Source organism: Lasioglossum baleicum, chromosome 20 (assembly GCF_051020765.1).
Source record: "Lasioglossum baleicum chromosome 20, iyLasBale1, whole genome shotgun sequence".
Taxonomy (NCBI): domain Eukaryota; kingdom Metazoa; phylum Arthropoda; class Insecta; order Hymenoptera; family Halictidae; genus Lasioglossum; species Lasioglossum baleicum.
This window is the reverse complement of record NC_134948.1, coordinates 6,545,174-6,570,196: the sequence shown is the minus strand read 5'-3', so window position 1 is coordinate 6,570,196 and position 25,023 is coordinate 6,545,174. Positions and strand designations below refer to the sequence as shown.

The 25,023-nt window shown below is 41.4% G+C and overlaps 1 protein-coding gene across 3 annotated transcripts in view; it reads right to left on the bottom strand.

Annotated features, from left to right (window-relative positions):
• Window positions 1–25,023, bottom strand: part of Stet (stem cell tumor) — a 578,556-nt gene that overhangs the window by 153,313 nt on the left and 400,220 nt on the right. For all 3 annotated transcript variants that reach the window (XM_076444038.1, XM_076444039.1, XM_076444037.1), the window contains one exon: window positions 16,660–16,772. In XM_076444038.1, coding sequence (XP_076300153.1) covers window positions 16,660–16,772 — 113 coding nt within the window. The remainder of the gene's footprint in view (window positions 1–16,659; window positions 16,773–25,023) is intronic.

The window sequence follows — 25,023 nt, the reverse complement described above, 5'->3', positions numbered from 1 at the left end:
ATGCTGAGGAGAACCATTTTTCACAATCATTTTTTTTTTTAACAAGGTGTGAGAACGTAGGAAAAATTGTCTTTTCTATTCTTGCATTATTAATAGACAGCGAATTTTATGCATTTATGACAAGAATGAGTAGGTGAAACTTAAAATGGTAAAAACTTTAGAAGAATTTTTGAAAATACCGTTATATTATTTTCAACCTATCAATCCTTTGCAATCGGTGCTATTCTAACTTGAAAATTAAACAATTCTTCCGATCTAGAATAATTCCATTGTATATAATTTTATTTTATGTACAATACATTTGAATGTGTGTAAACAATATTGTGAATACAGCAATTTGTAGTGGTGACTCTGAGTGACCCCTCGACTGCTAACAGTCAAATCCATTAAGAAAGAAAATAAATGTTTATCTCACTTCCGTGTACAATTCGTGTAAAAAATGTTTATCTTGCCCAAAGATCCGCTGTTTAATTATTAAATAAGGATGTTTGTTATGGAATCAAATACGAGTCCTCATGTATCTGGTCGTCGACAAATGAGTTTGAAATTCGTGTTTCATTTGTCAAGTTTCATACTTAACGATCTGATACATATACACTTCACGTAGACTGCCCGAACGACCGAAGAAAAACGCCTACAACGTTGCTCAAGAAGACTAACAAATGAATCGGAACAAGTGATATTTACATGATCGACGTGTGCTGTGGTCTGTCGGTGTCACCGGCATTGTTTTGTGCCGGCGTGAATCCTTGCACCTGTACGTTGTTGGCGATGCTAGTCCTTGCCGGGTGTCTCGCGCTATCCTTGAGTATTTTGGTCGCGCTGAGCGGCGTGGCTGTCACGCACATTGTCTTGCGCGGTATCACGGTCACCTTGGCAGCACGCACTTTGACGGGTGGCGTAAAGAGAAAGAGCGAGAGAGAGATCTTGACCGCTTTGCACACACTCCCCTCGCGAAACACCGGTTTCGTAGAGACGCGAGAAACAAAACAAAATCGGTCGACGCACCACCACCACGACGACGACGATGACGACAACAAACAACAATATCGGTCACGATTGAGGGTCGCGCGAGTACGGGGGAGAGAGGGGGCGGTTACGTTTGACGGTTATCATGCGTGCGAAGAATAGCGAGACTTATGGTTCGAGATCCGAGGCCTAGCTTATAGTGGACCGTGTGCACCGGCGTGGATGCTCGACTGGTCGGGTCGCACGGGTACGCATATCAAAAGACCGGCTGTGTGTCACGCACTGGTAGATAACGCGATAAAGGCCCGCGCAGGATATGGTGGTGCAAAATTATAATAAAAAACAACATACACGCACACACACAACGTGGCTCGTTCACAGATCCCACCTCATAGCGCACCGCGGGCCTACCGAGTGACTGACTGACTGACTGAGTGACTGCCGCGAGCTTCGAGCCACGAGCCACGAGCCACGAGCCACCCTGCGTGGGTGCACACGCGGTCCAGCGAGTCAGAGGGGCATCGCCAACGCTCATTGGCTCAACGACCTCCCTGCCGCTCGAGTGGGGCGCGCGACAACCAATCAACTGCCACCGCGCACCACCGCGCCTCCGAGTGAACCCTACTCGCCGATCCCCCAGCATTCTATCGCGAGTCGCCGCGCTGTGCGTGTCGCCTTTCTTTGTTCGCGTTCGTTCTAGTCAGTTCATCCGTTCCATTCGTTTCGCTAATTCTGTGGTAGCCAGGAAAAACGCGGCACGTCGGAGTTTCAAAAAATTTGAGTTTACGCAGTAATCCTTGTCCAGTCGACCCATTTACTGTATTCCTTTCAACTGTTTGGTAACGTTCCTCTGAAAAATATTACAAAATTTCTTTGAATGTCCAGTCTTTACTCGATAATATATTAATTTATAGTCTTAACAATGTTAAATACAGAAAGGTTTCATATAATCTATACATTTGGGTTGAGCTTTATAGTATAGAATTTACGTCTTTACCAGAAGAGAAGTCGTGAAAATAGATTCGAGGCTGAAAAAATCATGCAATTTAACCGATGTACTATGTCGAAGCATTAGTGATGAAAACTTCAGAGAATATCTAGAAAGTGAAAGAATGTGATATGCGACGTTTTCTTCCTGACAACCATCGAATTCGTCGCGTTCGAAAATTGTTGTGTCATCCAGTGGTTTTGTTTATTGTTCCGTTTTCTGTGGTTCTGGACGTTCGGAACGAGTGATCGTGAACCCGCGAATTCTTCGACGCAAGTGAACTTTCTTGGTCTTATTTCTATGGTGCAATTCCTGCGTTTTATTTCTACGATGGCGAGGTCGATCTAGAGGACGTGGTTCGTGCGCGAACGTTTCGCTAGAGAAGCGTGTTTCTGTAAACACGGGCTCAGTGAAGAAAACAGTGGTGTTCGATAGGACAGTTGATTTGGTTGCTACGGGGATTTTGTAAGGACAGTGAATGAGAATTGTTACAAAGTTGTGGCAGCGTGTGTGCGTGATCGACGCGGCGTGTTTATGTACGAGCGAATATGTCGATTACCGTTCTCTGCGAGTCTGGGACTGATTTTTGTAAGAACTTTTACGTTTTCGTTGTACGAGCGCGGGAAATATTTCCGTTTTTGAAATGGAAATTTTCAACTTTTTGTGTATTTTTTATCTTGACCGACTTGTTCGTTTCAAATCGATTTTATTATTTTGATCCCCGGTGATGCACGACATAGTTTCTTCGTTAGATACGAGTCGGGGAATGTAGAAATTCTTATTTGGAAAAATGTTTTCTAATTTTTTTTTTAACCTTTTCATACAAACTGGGCTATTGTTGGGTTCGTGTAACTAGTTTTGGATTATTCTTGCCATTACGTTCGAAGTTTGGATGTGTAATGCTCGAAAATATTTTCTTTTATTACGGCCGGGTTTTACGCGGTGGTTGCGGTGCGGCGAGCGGTTATTATGAAAGGGCATAACTGCCGACTATTTACTCGACAGTCGACTGTTCTAACCTTCTTTTTGTTCTTCCGGCACGCGTGCCTCTAATATGCGGGGAAAAAGTAATATAAACTTTTTATGGTTTAACACTGCTGTCGCTGTTAGTCGGTGATTTACTACGTAGCCGTGGAGTGCGAAAATTCATTATGAAACTTTGGTTTTTCGTAAAATGTTGTACAGAATGGTTGGAATAATTTCTGACAATTATTTTCATTTCGAAGTGGAGATCCGTGCTCTCTGAATGCATGGGATAATCAGCTGAAAACGACACGACAACAATCTTCACAATGTGAAGAATTATTTAGAAAATTCTTGTAACGCGAGTAATTTTTTTTTAATTGACGGGGGGGATTGTGTTGCAATTTTACATCTAATATAATATTTGGTAAATTATGCAGAATATGTGCATGAAGATGTCGGAATCATTGACCCGTGAGATTTTTGAGACAATTATTTATTACATATGTGGAACTTTTTGAAAAATACGACCGACAGTGTGTTCTACACTTCACATTCATCTCGCCGAGGTTACTGCACCCAAGACGCCAATTGGCGTCGGTGGTATTTGAACAGTTGATGCGCACTCGGACGGTCGGGGATTTTGACATGTTTTTTTAAATAAACGGAAATGCGTCTAATATTAGAGCGTTCGTCGTTACCGTTTAGTCTTTCATAAGTGGATTTTGTAGTAAATTATGTGACGTTAGCAGGGGCGTAAAGTTATTAATAACTTGAATGACCAGTTATTAATAACTTTGTCATTAATATGTTTCAAAGCAACACATGCGTTGCTCCATGCTCCTTCGTGCAATATAATGTTTTAATTTAGACAGCCGAAGATAAATATCGTAGGCGACCTTGAACATAGAAAAAATTCTAAATGCTAAAAATTAATTAATATAAATCTTAAAGATGTTCAAAATGTTAGACCCAACAAAATTTGATATAATTTGGTTTGCTTAACGATTTTTTAGAAGCATTGAATAATTTTCTAAAATCACAAGTAAAGGGGGGGGGGGAAATTAACTGAACTTTGAATCGAACGATATAGAAATGTTAAAAACCTTTCAAGTATTATCAAAATTTCGTTATTTTGGTCGGAAGTGATAATCCAGAAGCTGCAGCGTTAAATAACCATGCTTCTGTCCGTGGCACGTTTTTCGACCATAATTTACGATGGGAGGTATAACACGCGTAATTTTTCTGTGGACAGTGTCGCGCAGGTACAAATGCTGGCAGGTTCCGGGACAGGTCCTGACAGGTCCCAGACGGTTAGCAGCCGCTTTGGAAAAAGTAAATTGCCCGGCAGCGTGCACGATGAAACGTGTACCTGTGAAACGTGCTCTCGGCGAAATTTTCTCGCTCTCTTTCGCCTTTCTGGCCTGCAAATCGTTCAGCAGTGACCAGGTGTGCCGCGGGACAGGGCCCTAAATGCGGCCCCTAAATGTTTTTCACGAGCCGGTAGTTCGCAACGGCCCCTTTATGTCCTTTATTAACTTCCACCGCTACGTGACTGGCTCGAGTTTCCTCGGATTTGGAGTCCGAGACCGGACCCTTTATCTCCCCCCTTTCAAACTGCTATAGAATTAACAAGGTTATACTTTGTTGAATTTCGGAACTTAGGGTTGTCGTAGGGAATTGATAGATTTGTTGGGAATTCTTGTGAATATTTTGTTTTGTGTTTGGGCTTGTTTCTCGGCTTTGTTTGGAGCACACCTTCACCCTTCTCCTTTTTATTTAGGAAGGTAGTTTTCGTTTTGAGATTTCTAAATTTATGTAGTCTCCAATCAGATAATTATTAGATTTCCGTTATTTCTATAACGATAGAACTTGGCAAACCAAGTTAAAGAAAATTCAGTTTTACAATTATCGGAACGTTCCACCTGTTATATAACATTTATAAATATCTGTTTTGTTTTACATAACGTTTGTTTTACAATTTATCACATATTTCTGGCGACTTATTTTTAATTCACTCTATGACGATGCTGCAAAATTTGAAGAGTTTCTTCGGAGCGTACTTTTGTGCAACTTTATCGCTTACAGATGGGAAAAGAAAAATATCCGTAACTTGTAAAAATAGCCGAAGCGAATTTTTTAGTCTGCAAACAGAAAACATATTTTTCCTTAGTAACGAAGGATCCAGATAAGCGATCAAGTATAAAAAAGCGATTTTGTGTGTGTCATTTGGTGTGTGGGACTCACCGCAAGTGGGCGAGATGAGTCACGGGATGAAATTTATGAGATGATGAATTTTAAATGTATCTTAATGTTAACATAATATAAGTATTGCCTTATTTTTTCCATCGCATCTCTTTCTAGAAATAGAATTAATATTTAATTTCAATATATAATTATCATCGATTTAAACCATTTATATCAAACACTGAGTTGAACATTAATTTTTCAAAAATTTGCTGAGAATCTTTTCCTTTTTTTAAACCTTTTTGTTAAGAAAACTGATACTCGAGACATTTTCTTGTTAGTTACATAACTTCCATTGTCGCAAACTATTCTCTTTGTTGTCTGCCGCGATGGAAACGTCTCTGCGACAAAAACGTAGAAGAACAATCTTTTTTAAACACGAGGCAAGAAATTTATTTACCACTTGATAGCATAATTATAAAAGTATGGCCTTCCTGATCGTGAGAAGCTCTGAACTGTGAGCTAAGGTCTTTCTTTCACAGTTCGCCAAGCGTGAAAGCCTACAAAACTATGACAATCTCCGTAGTTAACGGATTGAATAACAAATGATTGAAGTTGACTCAGTCTACAATAATAATCTATCTGAAATCTAAAATAATTATTATTATCAAGTGGCAAGCTAAATTTATTAATAATTAAGTCTAGCTTCTAACTATGTATGCATTGCTATAATATTCGTAGTTATATTACTATTTTTATTTATTCTATTCTACACCCTCAGTGTTTCATTTTTAGTCGTATAGATTCGATGAGAACAGCAAGGTTGAGTTTAATAACAACATTGTTAATAATAACGTTCTTTAATGTTAAATGTCAGCGGACATGCTTGACATGCTAATTATAAGCTACACACTTTTTGTATTACTGTGTAAGAATTATTATTATTGCACGAGGACAGGTCAACACGATGAGATTAATATTCCACTAAACGTTTGTTGTAAAACAGTTGATAGCTACCGGCGGTCGTATGGAAATTGGATTCGGTAATTCATGTAAACCGTGTTTACATGTTAAACGAGGTCTATGTAATCTCTCGCAGATTAATTCACGTATAATCGGTCACGGTTTCAGGTTGATCTTGCAATTTTCACGCGATAATCAGCTCTAGCATTAACATGTTACACAGAGTTTATATTAAACACGAAATCTACTAGACACAAACGCACGCTCAACGACAAACATTCTACAATTCATTACGCACTACTCACATAAGTAGAAATAATGAACAATTCTGTACGAAAGGAATATAAATAAAAATGTGTCTTGCAAAAATGCGTGTATCGTTCTGTTATTCAAATTGTGGTTGCAGAAAGCAGAAACCTTTTTTACATTCTTGTAGAGCGTGAAAAGGCGAATCCAACGAGTACCATGATCATACCATTCGGGATCATTCACTCCCAAGGTACTTGCGTTTGAAAGGTAAGGCAGTTAGCAAACACCTAAGGTGCGTTTAGTTTGTATGGAACACTATAGTTTTCTTTCGATATTCTTACATAGCGTGAAAAGACGAATCCAACGAGTACCATAATCGTACCATTTGGATCATTTAATCTCGAGATACCTGTTAAGTAGACCACATTTCGGTCACGAGATTGAACGATCAGAAAGGTATGATCATGGTACTCGTTGGATTCGTCTTTTCATGCTCCATAAGAATACTGAAAAAAACCATATAAGGTGTCGTTGAAAAAAATTCCGATGTCCTTGGAAATTGACAAAAATAAATGTTTGTCTATTGTGATGCGCTGAGAACAATGCGAGCCGGTTAGTTTTCTTTAGAAAATCAAAAATTGTGTGTGACATGTTTCTATGTGGCACCCTGTACATCGACGTGCACTTCGAGCAGCATAATAAATGGCGGCGAAGCAAGACGGGGCTCGAAAGGTATCGGAATAATTCGCGAGCAGCTCTTTCAGTAGAAATCCCGCCTGCGCCTGCTAACGCGGCTGTGTATCAAAGAGCCGAGAATTTAATTTTCGTTACCCTTTTGCTTCGGCCAGCTCGTTATTTCTATAAAGTGCGGGGCCGCGGTGTGAAAATGAAGCCCCGGAAACTCTAGTCGCATTCGCGAAAGAGTAAACTTCAACGCCCATCCTCCGTCCTCCCCCCACCCGCGTACGTACTCCCGCCCACTTTACCCCCACCCACCGCGTTTGTCCACCGTGACGTGCAATCCTCCGCGGCGCGGGAAATTCAATTACATTCGACGCGTGATGTATTCCAGGTCAAAAGGAATTGTAATAAACTGCCCGGGGAAACTTGGCGTTGCCCGACCGGGAAACAATAAGGAAGCAAATCTATTTTTATGACCGGATTCGGCCACCGGGAGACGTGTTTCTTCCGATTAGGTTCGAACCAGTGAAACCAGCTACTATGTATTCGGACGGGAAAAACGTTCACCGGAAATATGAAACGTGCATCACAATTACAAGGTACAGTCAAATAATTTATTCCTTCCATTATTTCAATAAGTCGGTAATAATTAGACTGCGGATTTTATGCATTTATAACAAAAATTGGTACGTATAATGTAAAGCAGTGGACATATTAAAAAAATTTGAGAACATCAACGTATCAGTTCCATTTTAATAAAATAATTAAAGCAAGAAAGAAATTTTTATTTAATCTCTGTGTCTTAGAATCGACGTAGACATTTTTTATTTTGCATAAAGATCCGCAGTCTAGTAATAATATATCGGTACTCTTAAATCGCTTTTAGCTTTCTATTTCACGTCGCACCTACTCATTTTCAAAAAAAAATAGAAAAATGTTCAGTAAACTGGAAGATTCGATTTAGACAAAAATCGTGGGATCCCGTTAACAAGGGACGGAAAACTGTCGTCCAATGGTAACTTTATCATTGACGATCTATACAGTCCTCTGTTCATTGTCGGACCACAAAGAGCCCTCTCCACAGTAATGTCAAAGATCGGTCGGGAACCGGGAAGTAGCAACGGCAAATTAGAGACCGGAGACGACAATGCGGTTTGTGCTTCTTTGCAAACGCACGGCCCAGTTCTCCATGCGTTCCAACCCCCTTACACTCGCTTTTTTTTCTCTCTCTCTCTCTCTCTCGATAACATTCCCGTGAAAAGAGACGGCCCTTGATGGAGCAGAAACCTCTGAGCGTTATTCCTCTTTGAGCCACGACTAAGCTGATCAAGCTATTTGCCTCTTATTCGATGTTCTTTCTGACGGCCGCACCCTGGATCTCCGTAGTACTTCGCGCCTCTGTTTGCTGGGTTTAATCCCGCCATTTTGTATTTCAGTGACAATTAATTGGAGTAAGAAATAGAGCAGAATTGATTAAATTCTCGTTACTACAATCGAGCAATTTTGAGATACTGAAATTTTCTAAAAATCGGTGTTGCGTCGAAAAGTTCGGAAAAAATTCGTGGTTACGTGTCCTGCTAGATAGAACGTTCACGAATTTTTTTGTAATTGTTTTACGTGCAGAACAGAAGAAATAAAACATTGGAACTGTACTCGCCCTACAGCTCTCGTTACTACAATCGAGCGATTTTGATGTTTTGGAATTTTTTAAAAATCGATGTTGCGTAGAAAAATTCGGAAAGAATTCGTGATCACGAGTCATGCTAGATAGAATGTTCATGGATTTATTTGTAATTTTTTTTACGTGCAGAACAGAAGAAATAAAACATTGGAACTGTACTCGCCCTACAGCTCTCGTTACTACAATCGAGCGATTTTGATGTTTTGGAATTTTTTAAAAATCGATGTTGCGTAGAAAAATTCGGAAAAAATTCGTGGTCACGAGTCATGCTAGATAGAATGTTCATGAATTTATTTGTCATTTTTTTACCTGTAGAACAGAAGAAATAAAACATTAGAACTGTATTCGCCCTATAGCTGCCGTTACTACAATCGACTAATTTTGATGTTTTGGGATTTTTAAAAAATCGATATTGCTTCGAAAAATTCGGAAAAAATTCAAGGTTACGTGCGCTGCTAGGTAGAATGTTCAAATAATTTTAGCTGGGTTAGAATAGACCCAGGAAGCCAAGCCACGGTTCCTGAGAGGTGACCCGCGTATTTATCGGGGGCATTTGTTAATACGTTTAAACGTTCGAATACGAACGCGTTTACGACCGTTACAATTAATTTAACGGCGTTGTTTACGCGCGTATAACGTACCGGGTCCGCACTTGTTTCACGTTTATTACGAATCCGACGGTAATAAGTGGGTTATTAAGCGTACACAGGTGAAGGAAAACACGCGAACAGAGGGACGTAGGGCATTCAGCGGTAAAACGCGGTAAACGAGGTTACATTCTTTATTGCGCTCTCCTCGGCCACGATTCTGAAACGAAAGAACTCGGGGATCGTAATGCCACAAAATTATAACGACGCGAAATTAATTCAGTTCCGCGGAGCGCGACTGGCTGCTAGTTAATTATCGGAAATTCGCCTTTGTTCCTAATTAGCTGATATTGCTTCCCCTTTGCTTTCGGTGAAATTGTCGGAAGGATGCGATTACCAGAAAAGAGAGAGAGAGAGAGAAAAAAAAAGCACGCCTTGCGAGAGTTTAATGATATCGACTTAATTCGACGCGTTAAATTACGACCACCAGAAACACAGAAATCGCGGGCGAAGATCCACCTTTGCATATCGAGTTGTGCGATGATTCTTTTTTTTTCTTTTGGTAGACCGTCCCCTTTAATGGGTTGTTTATTGGATCTCACGAACTGTTTTAATGGAGAAGTACTATTATAATCTACAGGTTTATTATACAGGCTGTCCCAAAAATGTACTTTTTTGGAGAGATGATTCCTGAGATCATTTGAAGCAACTTTTTCCTTTGCGAAAATTGTCTCCGCCGCTTTGTTGACGAGTTATTAACGAAAAACACGGACCAATGACGAACCAGAGGGCGGGGCCCGTCCCCTGTAGCCGCGTCCTGATTGGTCCGTGTTTTTCGTTAATAACTCATCAACAAAGCGGCGGAGACAATTTTCGCAAAGGAAAAAGTTGCTTCAAATGATCTCAGGAATCTCCCATTATTTTTCCATTTGCAAAGATTCTTTGAATGTAAATCAATTGTTAGTGCAATCGAATGTTGCTCATTTGTGAAGTGATGTCTACCGATAACTATGATTAGATTGTTGTAATGGTATTGATTAGACGCTGGGAATAATTGTTATTAATCGGCTTCGGTTCTCCGCAATGCGGCAGAAGCGATCCGGAATTCGGTGGTTTGCGATTCTTTTGAATCTTTGATGAGCCCCCGCGTGCAAAAGTCTCCGCGATGTCAATTTGCGTCAATCGATCGGAAAACTGTATTCGCCGCGACGTCAATTTGCGTCAGTTGTGCTTTCCGACGATGATTTTAATGCCCGGGAGACGCTCGACGTTCGACGGGATTTAAATTCCTCGCGGATGATGTGATTTCCCGCCGGACCGCGAAACAAACAATTAGTTGTTCCTCTGAATATTGTTCGGCGCACCAATTGTGTAATGTACCGATTTATCTTTTTATTGATAATGTTAATTCGATACTCATTTGCGTGTTCTTCCGTTTACATTGTTGTCATTCAGATATCGGTAATAATTTCTCTATGAAACTGTTATTAACATCTTCGTGCCGTTTTCATGATTAAAATGAGCCCAAACATGACATAGTTCGGAGCACCTATGTTGATACGAGCGTTCGTATAATAGAGGTTATATTCGATCGTGGATTGAACGAGTACACATGATGCGAATCGTGTCGTGTTTGGTATCATTTTAATCGGGAAAGTGTCACGAATATAATGGCATATATTCCATAAAAATCTTTTAAGATATTGGGAGATTAGTTCTTCAATTTTTCTCAGCTTTAAAGTGTAAAATAATAAGAAGCAATAGGGACCGGAGCCATTTTCCAAGGAAAGATATAAAGGAGCTCGCGTTTTTGACAGTCCAAGGGAAACTAAGAATGCTTTATCGCCGGCGATTCCTCTTTCGGCGGGAACAATCGTGGACCAACGGCGGTGAATTCATGATAGCGAGCAGCACAGCCATGCGTTGATTTGTCATGCGTACGTGAGAATGGATCCGGTAGTGTCAAGGATGGCTCCTGTGGTTTGTCACCGTGGCAGGGTAATCGAAATTGCAAGAGCAGGATCAAATCCTGGTTCAAATAGAACTAAGAAAATCCAGATAAATCTTCTCTTATCAATTTCATACGTTTACATAAAAAGCAGAAGCTCAAGACGTATTTTAATTAATATTTCTGCACGGACAAAAGGGTTGAACGTCTCGAACAATGAATGATCGTGCAAACTGTATTTCTAAGTGGATGGGGCTGAAAAAATTCAAGTAGCTCTTCCACAGCGGACTGAAAATATATGTGAAGTTTCAGATCGATTTGTTTCGTGGATATTTTCCAAAAAAATTTCTGCCCAGACAAAAAAGTTGAACGACTCGAACAATCAATGTTCGAAGAAACAATGATCGTGCAAGCTGTATTTCTAAGTGGATGGGGCTGAAAAAATGCAAGTACCTCTTCCACAGTGGACTGAAAATACATATATGTGAAGTTTCAGATTGATTTGTTTCGTGGATATTTTCCAAAAAAATTTCTGCCCAGACAAAAAAGTTAAACGACTCGAACAATCAATGTTCGAAGAAACAATGATCGTGCAAGCTGTATTTCTAAGTGGATGGGGCTGAAAAAATTCAAGTACCTCTTCCACAGTGGACTGAAAATGTATGTGAAGTTTTAGATCGATTCGTTTAGTAGATATTTTCCAAAAAAATGATGAAGTCAAAAACGGTGAAAAGCGCGAGGATCCCCCTTTAGCGTCGCAGAATTTAATCCGCGGATGGAGCGGCCGGATGGATCGTCCCTTATCACACCTCGGAGCTTTTTGCGGGCTTAAAAAGGATCGTGGCCACAAGGGTGCGAAAATCCCGGGCGGGTGAAAGAAGAATGAAATCGGTCGTGTTAACGTGCGGCGTGTTTCAGCGGAAGTTGAGCGTCGCGAAGGGGGGCCTGAGATCTTTGTTTTCGCGGCTCCGTTGCGGATTATGCTATTCGAGGACGGTCTGTGTTCCGGGACCCACGCAGAAAACCCTGTTTCCACCGCGAGAAAGTCGAGACTCTATGAGGGTTCAGTGTAAAACTCTCTTGCCGACGCCGACGCGTCGGGATTTGTAAAGCGGTACGGCGACGCCGGGAACAGAAAGGAATCCGCGTTTAATAGCCATGTTTCTCGTCGAAATTTTCCGGTTGGTGCACGCCCCGCGGAAACCGCGATTAAAAACGTCCCTCGCGTGCCAAAGCTATGGGGGAGCTCGGAGAACGCGGACTAGAATTATTATGGGCCACGGAGTTGCCGGGAATCTTCCGTCCAATTACGGTAATGCCTTGATGTGGATGAAAACATTGCAAAATGTAACTTATATAATGTACAGACACTATTCTTCTTCAACGTCGACTGTATGAAAAGAATAGCGAGGACATCGTCAATTAACTCTAGCTTATCGGTGAGACAACATGAATTCAGCGACGTAGCTCTTTTGCCACGCTTATGTTAGCTTGCCGAGTTGTTGTTGTTGTATGCGTCAAATCTTGTAATCGAATTTTAAACCACTTCCCGATGAGCTAGAGACTTGAAACTTTAAACATAAAAAACAAATTAAAGAAAAAGCTGTGCGTGTAGGAGAAAAATTTTTTTATTAACTGTCACACCTCGTCGCGGGACGCTCGTTAGTACGTAATCGCGTTCAGCGATCCCCACTCCGCGCGCCAGCGCTCCCCACTCCACTACGAGTTCCCATTCCACTGGCACACTTCGCACCGAAGGAGCTCAGTGTGGTTGTGGTGTTCCGTTCATTCAGTTCCATTTCGGCTTTTATAATATTTATAGTGACTAATGTCTAAAAAAATTATTTTCTCCTTTTTAGTGCATTTTAATATAAGGGTGGTTTTTAAAAAGTTTTTTTATATTTTCCTCCGTTATTTTCTTATCAAAATTTTAGCGGTACATACATTGCTGACTCTCTTCCGATTAAAACGATACCAAACACGATACAATTCGGTTTAGATTTACTCGTGTAATTCGCGAAATAGTGGAGTCTCGCTTATCCGAACTCGTCGAAGAGGATATTCGGTTATTTAGATACGGAGATGGATAAAACCTTTTCTAAGCAGTACAATGTATCCATATGAAAGTGACGAGATCGCGAACGTGTGAAATTTCGATTTTGCTAAAGAGGAAAAACGTCGGGAACTGTATGGGGTCACTCGTGCCAAAGATTTTCCGCTAACGCACTCGTCGGAGACAAATGAAAAAGGGCCGTCGCGTGTCACAAAGGGTCCTCGAGCGTCGCTCGGAATTCCATCAAAGCTGTTCGAAGTTCCCTTTGGCGTGATCGAGAAACTTGGAAAAAGGGGAAACACGTTGAGAAGATTGAAAGAGGGAAGAGAAACGACTGAGCGGACGCCGGGAATAAAAACGTCGTCAAACCGTAGGCGGGCGTCGCGAATCAAATGCAAGAATAGAACAAAACGTGATTCACACCTCCGCCATGGTGCACCGACACCCCCATATCTCTTCCCTCTTTCTCTCTCTCTCTCTGGTTCATTCATCTATAGCATGAAATCTCTACGTTACCAGGGAGAAATTCCTGTGCACACAAGATAAGAAGCAAGCGGCAACCTGCAGGCTCTTTGCAAATAAAATATCGCTCAGGCGTCAAGCGGACAGGGGTGAGAAGAGAGAATCGGGGGGGGGGGTTGAGAAGAGGGTGGAAATATAACGAGAGGATATTCCAGGCAGGTAGCGCGAGCACGCTTGGAATTCGACGCGAGTAAAGCCCTTAAGTCTCGCGGCGTTCTCTCCGTTTTGCACCGCGACGATTTTCCGGACGCACTGTGCGTCGCGGATCGAAGATTTTGGGGACCTTCTACAAAAGAGTTCATTTCTTCTGATCTATATCCATCGATCTACATTGATTTCTAACGATTTAGTCGCCACAAACACGAGGAAATTATCATTTTCGCACCGCAAACGCGAAGTTCTCGATGCACATGCCAGTAAAAAACATTCAATAACTTTGTTGTTTATAATGATATTTATATCAATCTTTTACCAACATAATCGTCACTCTTTTCCGATTCAAATGAGCCCAAACACGATACCATTCTGTTTAGAATTACTCGTTTAATCCACGATACAGTAGAACCTCGATTATCCGAACTAGTCTGTAGACGAGGATATAATTATGCAGAACTTTGCTGTTTTTAGACATTCTTTTATGGAACTTTTACCAACATAATTGTCACTCCTTTCCGGTTAAACTGAGTCCAACTCGATATAATTCGGTTTTGATTTACTCGTTTAATCCACGATACAGTAGAACCTCGATTATCCGAACTAGTCTGTAGACGAGGATATAATTATGCAGAACTTCGTTGTTTTTAGACATTCTTTTATGGAACTTTTACCAACATATTTGGCAATCTAATGACTTCGATTCACTCAATAAATTGTAGTAAAAATTGATTTTCAAGTTTGCTAAAAAAGATTGTGCACTGTTCGTGTATGATCAAAGTGGAAGTCAAAGCGTTAATTCTAGTACGAGCCACAAACTATTTCAAAAACTAGCATAAAGACTTGACCGCACGTTCCGCCATTTGTTTTCCTTTGAATCTCGTTCTTTGATCTCCGTCCCTCCCTCTCTCGTTCTCTGCGTACGTACACGTTATTTCCCTCGTTTCGTGGTTTCTTGTCTGCAATTTCCTCTTTATTTTCCCCCTCTGCTTCGCCCCCCTCTTTGGCATCGCGTGCGCATTTATCGCATATTTCCTCGGTAACGTCGCGTTCTCGCTCGCTCTTCCCCTCCACCCCCCACACAGTTTCTTCTTTCTGTTCTATTTTTTCTGCGATTCGGCCACACGATGAATTATTTATGAACGGTGGCACGAAACAAGTCAAATTGACCACGGTCGAGGCGCCTTTCCGATCTTTCATACACGCAGCCTGGACGATTAATCGACGCAAAGTGCGACGGTTAGGCTGCGGTTACGGTGAATGTATTTTTACAACTCGGTGAAGTGGTTTCTGCTAGCAATGGTTAGGCCGAATGTATTTGTTTATTAAGAAAAAGCTTTTTAAAAACCACGCTTATATTGAAATGCACCAAAAAGGAGAAAATAATTTTTTCCTGGTTCTCCATAAAATACCGAATCCAGTTAAATGATTGATAATATTTTTCCCCGAAATTTTAAGCAATTAGTTAAAAATGTCTTCTGTTATAAAATTAGTGTCGGAATAGATAGAAAAATTTAATATACATTTAAATAAAATCATGACATTAGCGACTATAAAGATAAAAGCGTGGAACACCCACGAAGATTACGTCAATATAGTGTAGCGCTCCACGCTTTTATTTTTATAGTCACTAATATTATGATTTTATTTAAATTTATATTAATTTTATAACAGAAGAAATTTTGAACTAATTGCTTAAAATTTTGGGGAAAAATATTATCAATCATTTAATTGGATTCGGTATTTTATGGAGCACCAGGAAACGAATTTTCTCCTTTTTAGTGCATTTTAATATAAGCGTGGTTTTTAAAAAGTTCTTTTTATACATTTTATTTTCTACTTTTATTGTCATCGGAAGCAAGTGTGTATACAAAATTTCAGCAAGATTGGACTATGGGAAGAGGTTTAAAATTCGATTACAAGATTTGACGCATACAACAACACGGCAAGTTAATATACGCGTGGTAAAAAATCGCAATGGTTTAAATGTTAGGACGAAAATTTACCGGCTATTTGTTTTTAGACAGTTTAATGTTCTTAATTTGCAATTTAATACAGTAGGACCTCGATTAACCGGCTTGATCGGGAGTCATACAGCCCGGATAAGGCCTGATAGACAATCGAGACCCGAGGAAAATAATTAAAATGTACATTATGTTCTAAAATAAATTTTTTATTTTTGAAAATTTATTTCCCTTGATAATATAATCATATTCAGCCGCATACTTGTTTATAATCGGAATCCGGTTAATCGAGGTCCTACTGTACTTTGTACAAATGACAAGAATCCAGTGTAGTCGCTGTTTCATATAAAAATCGTTCTGATGCAAATTCGTCGATTCATGCACATGGTCTTGTCGTAAAAATGTCATTTTGCAAGCGTATTGATTGAGGCAGAAATTGCATCCAATGTAACCGCAGCCTAATATCGGCGACGCAGCCCGGAATCTGGATCGGAATGTCCCCCGGTTATGATGCAGACGTTCCTTTTTTTTTAATTCCGTGGCGGAATGCTCGATTATGGAATAGCTGAGAGCAGATCGTCGAAGTGTACACGCTCCGGATAACGGAATCCGCGAGTCGTGGCCGACGAGACCGAGGAAAAAAGAGATTATGATCGCGGAAAATACTCTTTTCAAACATTACTTGACAAAATGATCAGACAACGTGAAAATTTGAAGGAAACGAGGGTGATCTTAATTCGAATAATCTTACCTGCGGAAGAACGGAGGCTCGTGCACGAGTAGATGAAAATCGTTCTCCGAGCAGACCTCACGGTCACGATGGTGAACCGCGCACTTGAAGCTCCTGGTTCGTTTGCCACTCATCTGTAACAATGAATTTTTGCAATAATTAATTTTCTTTTAACGGAGCCTTGTACTTTTTCTTCGATATCATTGTAGAGCATGAAAATACGAATCCAACGAGTACCATGAACGTACCGTTCGGATCATTCGACCTCGAGATATTCGTGTCTGAAGGAATTAAATATCTTTAAAAAAAATCTTTCAGGTGCTAATATCTCGAGGTGGAAAGATCGCAATGATACGTTTATGGTAGTCGTTGGATTCGTCTTTTCACGCTCTACAAGAGCATCGAATAAAAAAAAATTTCCATAAAAACCAGCAAAAACCTAAACGCAAGTTCGACTGTTGTCCCAAAGTATCTGGCAAGCGCCTCCGGAGATTTCGGAAAACGTTTTCGGAAAAACCGGAGACTGGAAACGAAGAGGAGGAGGAGGGGAGACGAAGGGAGCGAGTATGGTTGCCAGTTCTTGGCACGATCCTTGGCTGAGAAGGCTCTGCTGAACGGTGTTCGAGGCACGGGCGGCTGATATTTGGATCAGGATCCGTTAACGCGGTTAGGCAAATGCAAGCAAGAACGCTATAGCAAACTCTCCTCTCCTCTTCGGAGCTAAGTCGTGTACATAGAGTCTATACCGCCGGTGACACAGACAAACATCGGCGAACACGCCGTCTTACGAGCTGCAGTTTCTATCAGCATAGTGTACAGCCGCGGTAAGAGCCCCGGATGCATCACTATACCTCTCGAGTAGGGGATCGCTCCCTATTATATTTACCGTGGTTGCGGCCTTGAGTCTTTGATGCGATTAGACGACGCGTGCTCGTTTCTTGAAACGTTGCCATTCAAAACCACAATACTTAAAGAATTTCTTTGCGGCCGCGGGGGTTAAATGAGATACCTCAACGAGACAACTTGAATGCAACGGTGCAGCGTCTCGCAGCATTATGTGATGCACTTTTGGGCGTCAGAGTGCATCGTGGAAGCTCGGAAGAGCATCGGCAGGCTATTAACGAGCAGCGTCGAGTCCCCGACGAATTTCCCCGGCGATTATGGCAGCGGGCCCGCGGGATGAAGTTTCTTAGCAGCAAGTTCTGGCCAGGGGGAACCAGCTGCCGGAAGCCGCAGCGTTTCTTGCTCGTTTGATTGCCAAAAGGCAGCCCGGAAGAGAGTAAGGGTACACCATCGAAGAATCCGGAGGAGGGACTTCCGTCTAGTTGACGGAGAAAATTAAATTTACTGCCACTCCGGAATCGTGAGTTTCGCTCGGTATGCGAGCACCCTATGCGTCTTCGTCTCTTCGACTTCGTCTTCGTCGCTTCTCCCATCCCCCGGAACAGATTTCTTGGCCGCTTAACGACCGATACACCATCACGTGTTCGGCCATAATCTCTTCAGAGTCGGCGTTCTTCGAAATATCAAGGTCATCGTGATCCTTAGGCACCGCATACATTGTCATCGTTTATAATGATGTTCAGATGAATCTTTTCGGTGAGGATACCAGGCACGATTCAATTGAAGAGATTTACGGGAAAGTAATATTCCTCTGATCTATATCCATCGATCTGCATTCATTTCTAACGAGTCAGTCACCCCAAACACGAGGAAATTATCATTTTCGCACCATAAACGCTAAGGTCTCGATGCGCATGCCAGTATAAAACATTGCATAACTTTGTTGTTTACAATGATATCTATGTCTACTTTTTACCAACATAATATTCACTCTTTTCCGGTTAAAATGAGCCCAAACACGATACAATTAGGTTTCGATTTATTCGTTTAATCCGCGATATAGCGGAATATCTCCGTTATTTGTAACGATATGGAAAAATGTTACGAACAAAATTTGCACGGTATAGAGGGGAACATGTTGTGACACAAACATTTTCTGCGTGGGTGGAGGGATAGAGGAGATTTCAAGGTCACCTTGATTTTTTTAAATGGAAAGACCTACTTTCTGTACCATGAATCGATAGACTATCGAATTCTAAGTAAAAATGTATTGACCTCCACATGTCCTAAATCTAATAGTTGAGATATTATCGAAATAATTTTCGTTCTTCTTTGGACAATATCTCGTTAACTATTAGGTGTAGGATATATGAAGGTCAACACTTTCATACTCAGACTTTGATACTCTATCGATGTATGGTATAAAAATAGGACATTCTATTCTTAAAAAATCAAGGTGACCTTGAAATCTCCTCTATGCCCCCACCCACGCAGAAAATGTTTGTGTTACAACATGTCCCCCTCTGTACCGTGCAAATTTTGTTCATAACATTTTTCCATATTGTTACAAATAACGGAGATATTCAAGGTGGGCATAGTTATTGCCCCACCCTGTATAACTATGCAGAACTTTGTTGTTTTTAGAGATTCTCTTATGGAACTTTTACCAATATGTTTGGGAACCATCTAGGACACATTTGTATATCGGCAATCTAATGATTTTCGATTCATTTAATAAATTATAGTAAATAATGTCTTCGAAGCCGTCGTTCTTCGAAATTTCAAGGTCACCGTGCTCCTCTAATGAGAGCACATAGATCGTCATCGTTAAATTGATGGGACTGTTTTCTATTTAATTATTTAGTAGTTGTGTCCCAACTTAAAAATCGTGTTGAACAGGTGAGGGGTTGATAGAAATCCCTGGATCCCTGTTTCTATCGATCCCTGGCCGCAGGTCGGTGCTGCGCGGATCCAAGCGTCTCGACGGGATCGTAAATTCCCGTTGAAGATTTAGTTTACTTAGACCTGGACAGTGGCCGGCAACGAATCCAATCCGGTCCCCGTCGCTGTTAAAACCGTGGCCAAGGAATATTTAAAGTTAAACGCGGCACGTTCGCCCGTTTACGATTGGACCAAGATGGAGGGTGAGACATTGTGCACCGATTCTCTGCGGTTTCGATTAACGGAAGCGTAGTGCTACAGCCTCGAGATCCAGTGGAACGGAAATTCGTTTAGCCGGTGCTTCTGGAAGGGCTGTAGCTATAGTTTGGATTCGACGGAGCTTGGACGAACGGTAAACATGTGTACTCGGTTAATCTACAACATAGTAGAACCTCCATTATCCGAACGGTAAATGACGAGTTTTTACAATGAATCCTCTTGTATATAGATCGCTTTCGATTAAGCTGTTTCAAACGCGTGTTCGAATAATAAAAGCAATCGAGTATCATCGGTTCGGATGGTAGAGGTTCCACTAAATCGTGGATTAAACGAACGGATAAGCTTCGAAGTGTATCGTGTTTGGGCTTATTTTAATCGGGAAAGTGTTACGAATATATTGACGAAGGCTCCACAAAGAAATCGGTAGAAAGAAAACAGTTATAACGCTTTAAATGGATTCGATTTAAAAAATAGAACATCTTCGAACACCTCATTAACACGGTTCCGCCAAAATCCGTATCGAATAACCAAAGATTGGTCAAGGGAAACGGTTCCGTGTCGAGAGAGGATGGTTTCCGATGGAGCAAAGAGAGAGAGAGAGAGGGAGAGGGGGGGCGAGCGAACGCGTGTGCAGCCATTATCGCGCTCACGCTGCAAATCCAAACCGACGAGTCAGCCCGTCGTAAACACGACTACAACCGGGCCAGTTTAATTCGATTAGGGCTCGATCATCGGATTGCTCGATCGTCCGGCAGCGAAATCCCCCCGGCCTCTCATACTCCGGCGCGCCTAACTTCGCGCTGTTGCGCGCACTGCAAATCTAATCGGCGGCCCCACGGAACACCGATCGGTCAACGAAGTGGGACGCACCGTTGATGAACGCACTCGCGCCCGAAATTACCGAGGAATCAAAGCGGCAGAACGCAAAGGGAATCCGGAATTCCGCGGGGGAGAGCGCGCGAACCCTATGAAACCCGAGCTCCTTCCGCGATCCTGTTTTTCCCGTTGACCCTCTTCATCGCGCTAATTAAATCGCTGCAGGAAGTCTTTGAACGCTAATCAAGTTTATTTGACCGCCACAGGATCGCTGAGATTCTAAATATGTTTTTTTATTGACCTTCAGGTGACCTTGACGCGTGAAAATTCAGAATAATCAAGCAATAAATGTATACGGGGTGGACCACGAATCGTGACCAGTAGAGATTACTCTGTTATTAGCAGTCCGATCGATAGGGAGAGAGAGCTTTCACGTGCTTATAGCAAACTTTCTGTAAAAGAAAGTGAAAAAAGCAATTGTTTACAATTTTTTAATGTTATGGTACTTACCGAATTTGCCTTGAAATCCTCTAACAAATAGGCGTAAAAAAATTACAGGTGTATTTGCAAGAAATTGAAGGTGACCTTGAAAAATCATGAAAAGAAAAGAGTTGACGAAAAGTTTGCTATAGTCACGTGAAAGCTCTCTTGAAAGCAAGCTACACTGGAGTAATCTTTACTGGTCACGATCCGTGGTTCACCCCGTAGATTCAGCGAATCAATAAAGAATCGAATAACGAATGCTCAAAGACATCAGCTAAAAATTACAATAAAATCTGTCAGAGGTGCAAACGCCAGTCGTCTTCGTCAACAGGGCCGAGCCATTCCCGACGGGCCAATATTCTCCGGCGAGCAAATTTGCCACGGATAACAGTTTTGCATTCGGAATCGTCGGCTAGAGGGCCGACGACTTGTCGCGCGTAATGTAGGCTCGCCGTCGTGTAAACCTGGCATAATGAAATCCGTGCCATTAGGCTGGCCAATGGGGTAAATCCTGCAGCTCGGCCAAACGTCGGTTTCCCGCTCATCCGGTCCAAAACCTAACCCCAGACCCCCTTCACCTTCATCCGATTCGATTCGGAATCGAATAGAGCGGCCGCCGCCGTGCTCCTCGACAATGCTCTGGAAAATTCAGCCCCACGTGTATACGTGTTACTACACCGCCCACCCCTCCCCCACCCCTCAATGAAACGGACACGTGACCGAGACCACTGGGCTGCCCCCTTCTTTGTCCGCGCGCGTGACTGCAATTCGCTCCGGCACGATCCCGCACAACCGAGAACTAACGTATGGTTTGTCTCTCTCGCTTGTGATCGTTCGATCGATCGACGCGCGATTATCTTCACGACTGTTCCTTCAGGATTCGTCTCGGACCCTTCTTCTTGCGGTGTTCTCGCGTGAAAGGTCCATGAGAGAAAGGAGAATGTTAAGATTTATTGGATTGATCGAAGGTGAAGCGAAGATTTTCGATTTAGTGTGTTTCGAGTGTGTCCGATATTTTTAATTTTTATTTTACTTTTAAATAAATCCTGTGTTTAGTGTGTCCGACATTTTTCATTTTTATTTTACTTTTAGTAAAGTCCTGTGTTTAGTGTATCCGACATATTTTTTTTAATTTCTATTTTACTTTGAATAAAATCCTATATTAGCAGAATCTAGTAAAATCCATGTTTCTCCGTTAATATTTTAGTCTGTTGAATTTTTCGTTCTCAAGGTTATCCGAAGGTCATAATAATATTTACCGACATGTTCGCGACACTTTAACGATTAAAATGAGTCCAAGCACGATATAGTTTGGGTCATTGTTACTCGTTTAATCCACGATGTAGTGGAGCCTCGATTATCCGAACTGATCAGTAACATATATTTCTCATAATTTTGATAATGGAAATTGTCTAGCTGCGTTGTATTGATTTGTACAATGAATCTTGATCGGTTTGACATACATCACAAGTGTTGAATAATTTAATGAAATTATATTAGGTTGGGGAAAAAGAAATCCATTATTTTTACGTTATCTCAAGCGGGGAGAAATGATGAATTTCTTTTTCTCCAACCTAATATTTTTAAATAATAAGCTTGTAGGGCTCGCAGTGGCTCAGTGGGTGAAGCGTGATCGCAGGTTCAATCCCCGATGCTGGCACCTCTGGAAATATTCCATGTGCCTTTTAAAAACTGTGGTGACCCAAGGTGGTTCGGAACCCACCTTTGTAAACTGTAGGCCCCGCTGAAAAGACGATAGTAGTGGAAGTGGAAAGATAGGGAGTTGGTAAATGGATTTTGAAACCCTGAGGGGACCAAATAATTAAAAAAAAATAATAATAAGCTTGTATTTTTTATTGAAAGTTAGATGTGACAATACTTTTGTGCGTGACTGTAAACTTTCTTAGTATACGGGCGTTCTGTAGACATTGTCCATTCTCTGTTTATGATGTTTCTCTCAGTTTGAAAGCCTATTTACATTATCTGCAGATTGGACAGGTGCTTTGGGATCACCTGGACAGGAAAGTTGGAGGATACTGGTCAAAGTCTATAAACGAAGCCTGGGACCTTCTGCGAGATGCTTGACAGGATGTCGAGAATGTCAAGAATGTCTCGTAACCATAAACGAATCAATTACGAATAGTTTGCAAATCGTAAAAATGCAAACTTTTAATTATTTAATTTTAGACATCCTAAGCTTATGAATACTACGAACGTAAAATACTAAGGATTTACATTACATAAATTAAATATTTCTTACATAAGAATTTCGATATTTTTTTTCAAAAATCGAGAGATTTATAACATAAATGTTACATTTATTTAATTGTTGTCTAAATAACAGCTATTGGAAAGTACATCTCTGGCGTAATGTAAAACGCGCTCGCACCATATCCGTCGAAAGCATTAATTTCCAAATTGAAATATTTTTCCTGTCAACTGTTATTCTGTCAATTTCCTACGAACAGGCAAAAAATGTATGTTAATTAAAAGGTAGCTTTAATTGGCTGACGTTTTGTTGAGGGGTAGGTGCACGCTTCCCTTGTCATAGTGAGCGTTGAAGCTTGCAGACAGCATAACACTGTATTGACGTCACTGCGCGTAGATATGTTCAGCTGGAGGAATAAAAATTTGTTTCGAATAACGATTCCGAAGGTTTTATAAAACTGTAGAATTTGTCATATCGAAAAATTTTCGAACGCAACCTATAGTTTTCTTTGGACATTCTTGTAGAGCATGAAAAGACGAATCCAACGAGTACCATGATGACACCATTTGGATCATGCATTGCGCCTGAATATATTAAGTAGCTTATATTATTTACATAAGTATCTCGAGATTGAATGATTGGAATGATATGGTCATGGTACTCGTTTGACTCGACTTTTCACGCTCTACAACAAGATTCAATCAAAATCCAATTTTCTTAAAAAAAAAAAAATACTGATGTCTCGAGAATAGATTCTTTCCACTGTTGTACGTTTCTAGAAATTATAACGTTGCCCTGGAAAGTGTTCCCACACAATAATAAACGAAGCAGATGTCTAGTCGATTCGAATTCACCGAGACACCCGGTATTCAGTTTAAAAATTCCGAACCCAGCGATCCAATACAATTATCTCGTCCCTCGAGCAGTTCCATCAAAAAAGCGTCGGCTCTGACATTTCGCCGAAGTTTCCAGCAGGATTTGTCGGTAGCACGGTTCGCTGGAGAACGAAAAACATTCGTATCGGACATTTCGAGTCGAAAGACTTTCGACGCCGCCCGCGCCGCGTTTCGTTTAATTCAAGCGGCTCGGAATTTTTTCCGCCCGGAGCCGAACACAGACGGGGAACGGCTCGCTTTGAGCGTCGAATGTTTTTTCCTCGAGATAGAGCCCGAAAGGAGGCATGTATTATTTTTCCGTTTTGAAATTAGATTTGGCGGGATTCCAGCGTATCGACGTGAGAACCTGCTCTCCTCGAGCGTGCACGTCCGCGCGCGCAAAAGTAATCCACTACTAGGCGATGCGCTTCAAGCTTTCACGATAATTGGACTGGTTTATGCGGGCATAAACAACTCGCGACAGATTTAACCCGTAAAATTTGATCAACATCTTCCCTTTTGCACCGGCGCGGCGCGGCCTATAAATCTGATTAAACCCCACCTCGATCTGTCGTGGAAATGTTCGGAAAAATTCGGAACTCGCTAGGTTTTCGCCATCGACGGACCACCGGAAGGTATAATTAACGAGCCTCGGGGAATGTTGGACAGGCCACGGTATCACTTATTTCGAGAACGTGTTTAAATGTGCAATAACGCGCGTAATTGAGTACTGATTCAAAACCCGTCTAATCAGTCATGGATTCGAGCGCGGATTAAAACGTTTAGCGCCGGAACTTTATTAACTTCACTCTAATTCAGACAAGTGGATTCGGTTTTGCCAATTTTGGCACCTCGAATAACGTTAACCGGACCAACTGTCAGCCGTTTTGCCGAATTTCTTGCGGTTTAATCTGGTTTGCAGAGATCGAGATGTTGATGTATTATTTGAGGTGCTGGTAAAAGCTTCTAATCATTTTCGACGTACTGTTAGAGGTTCAA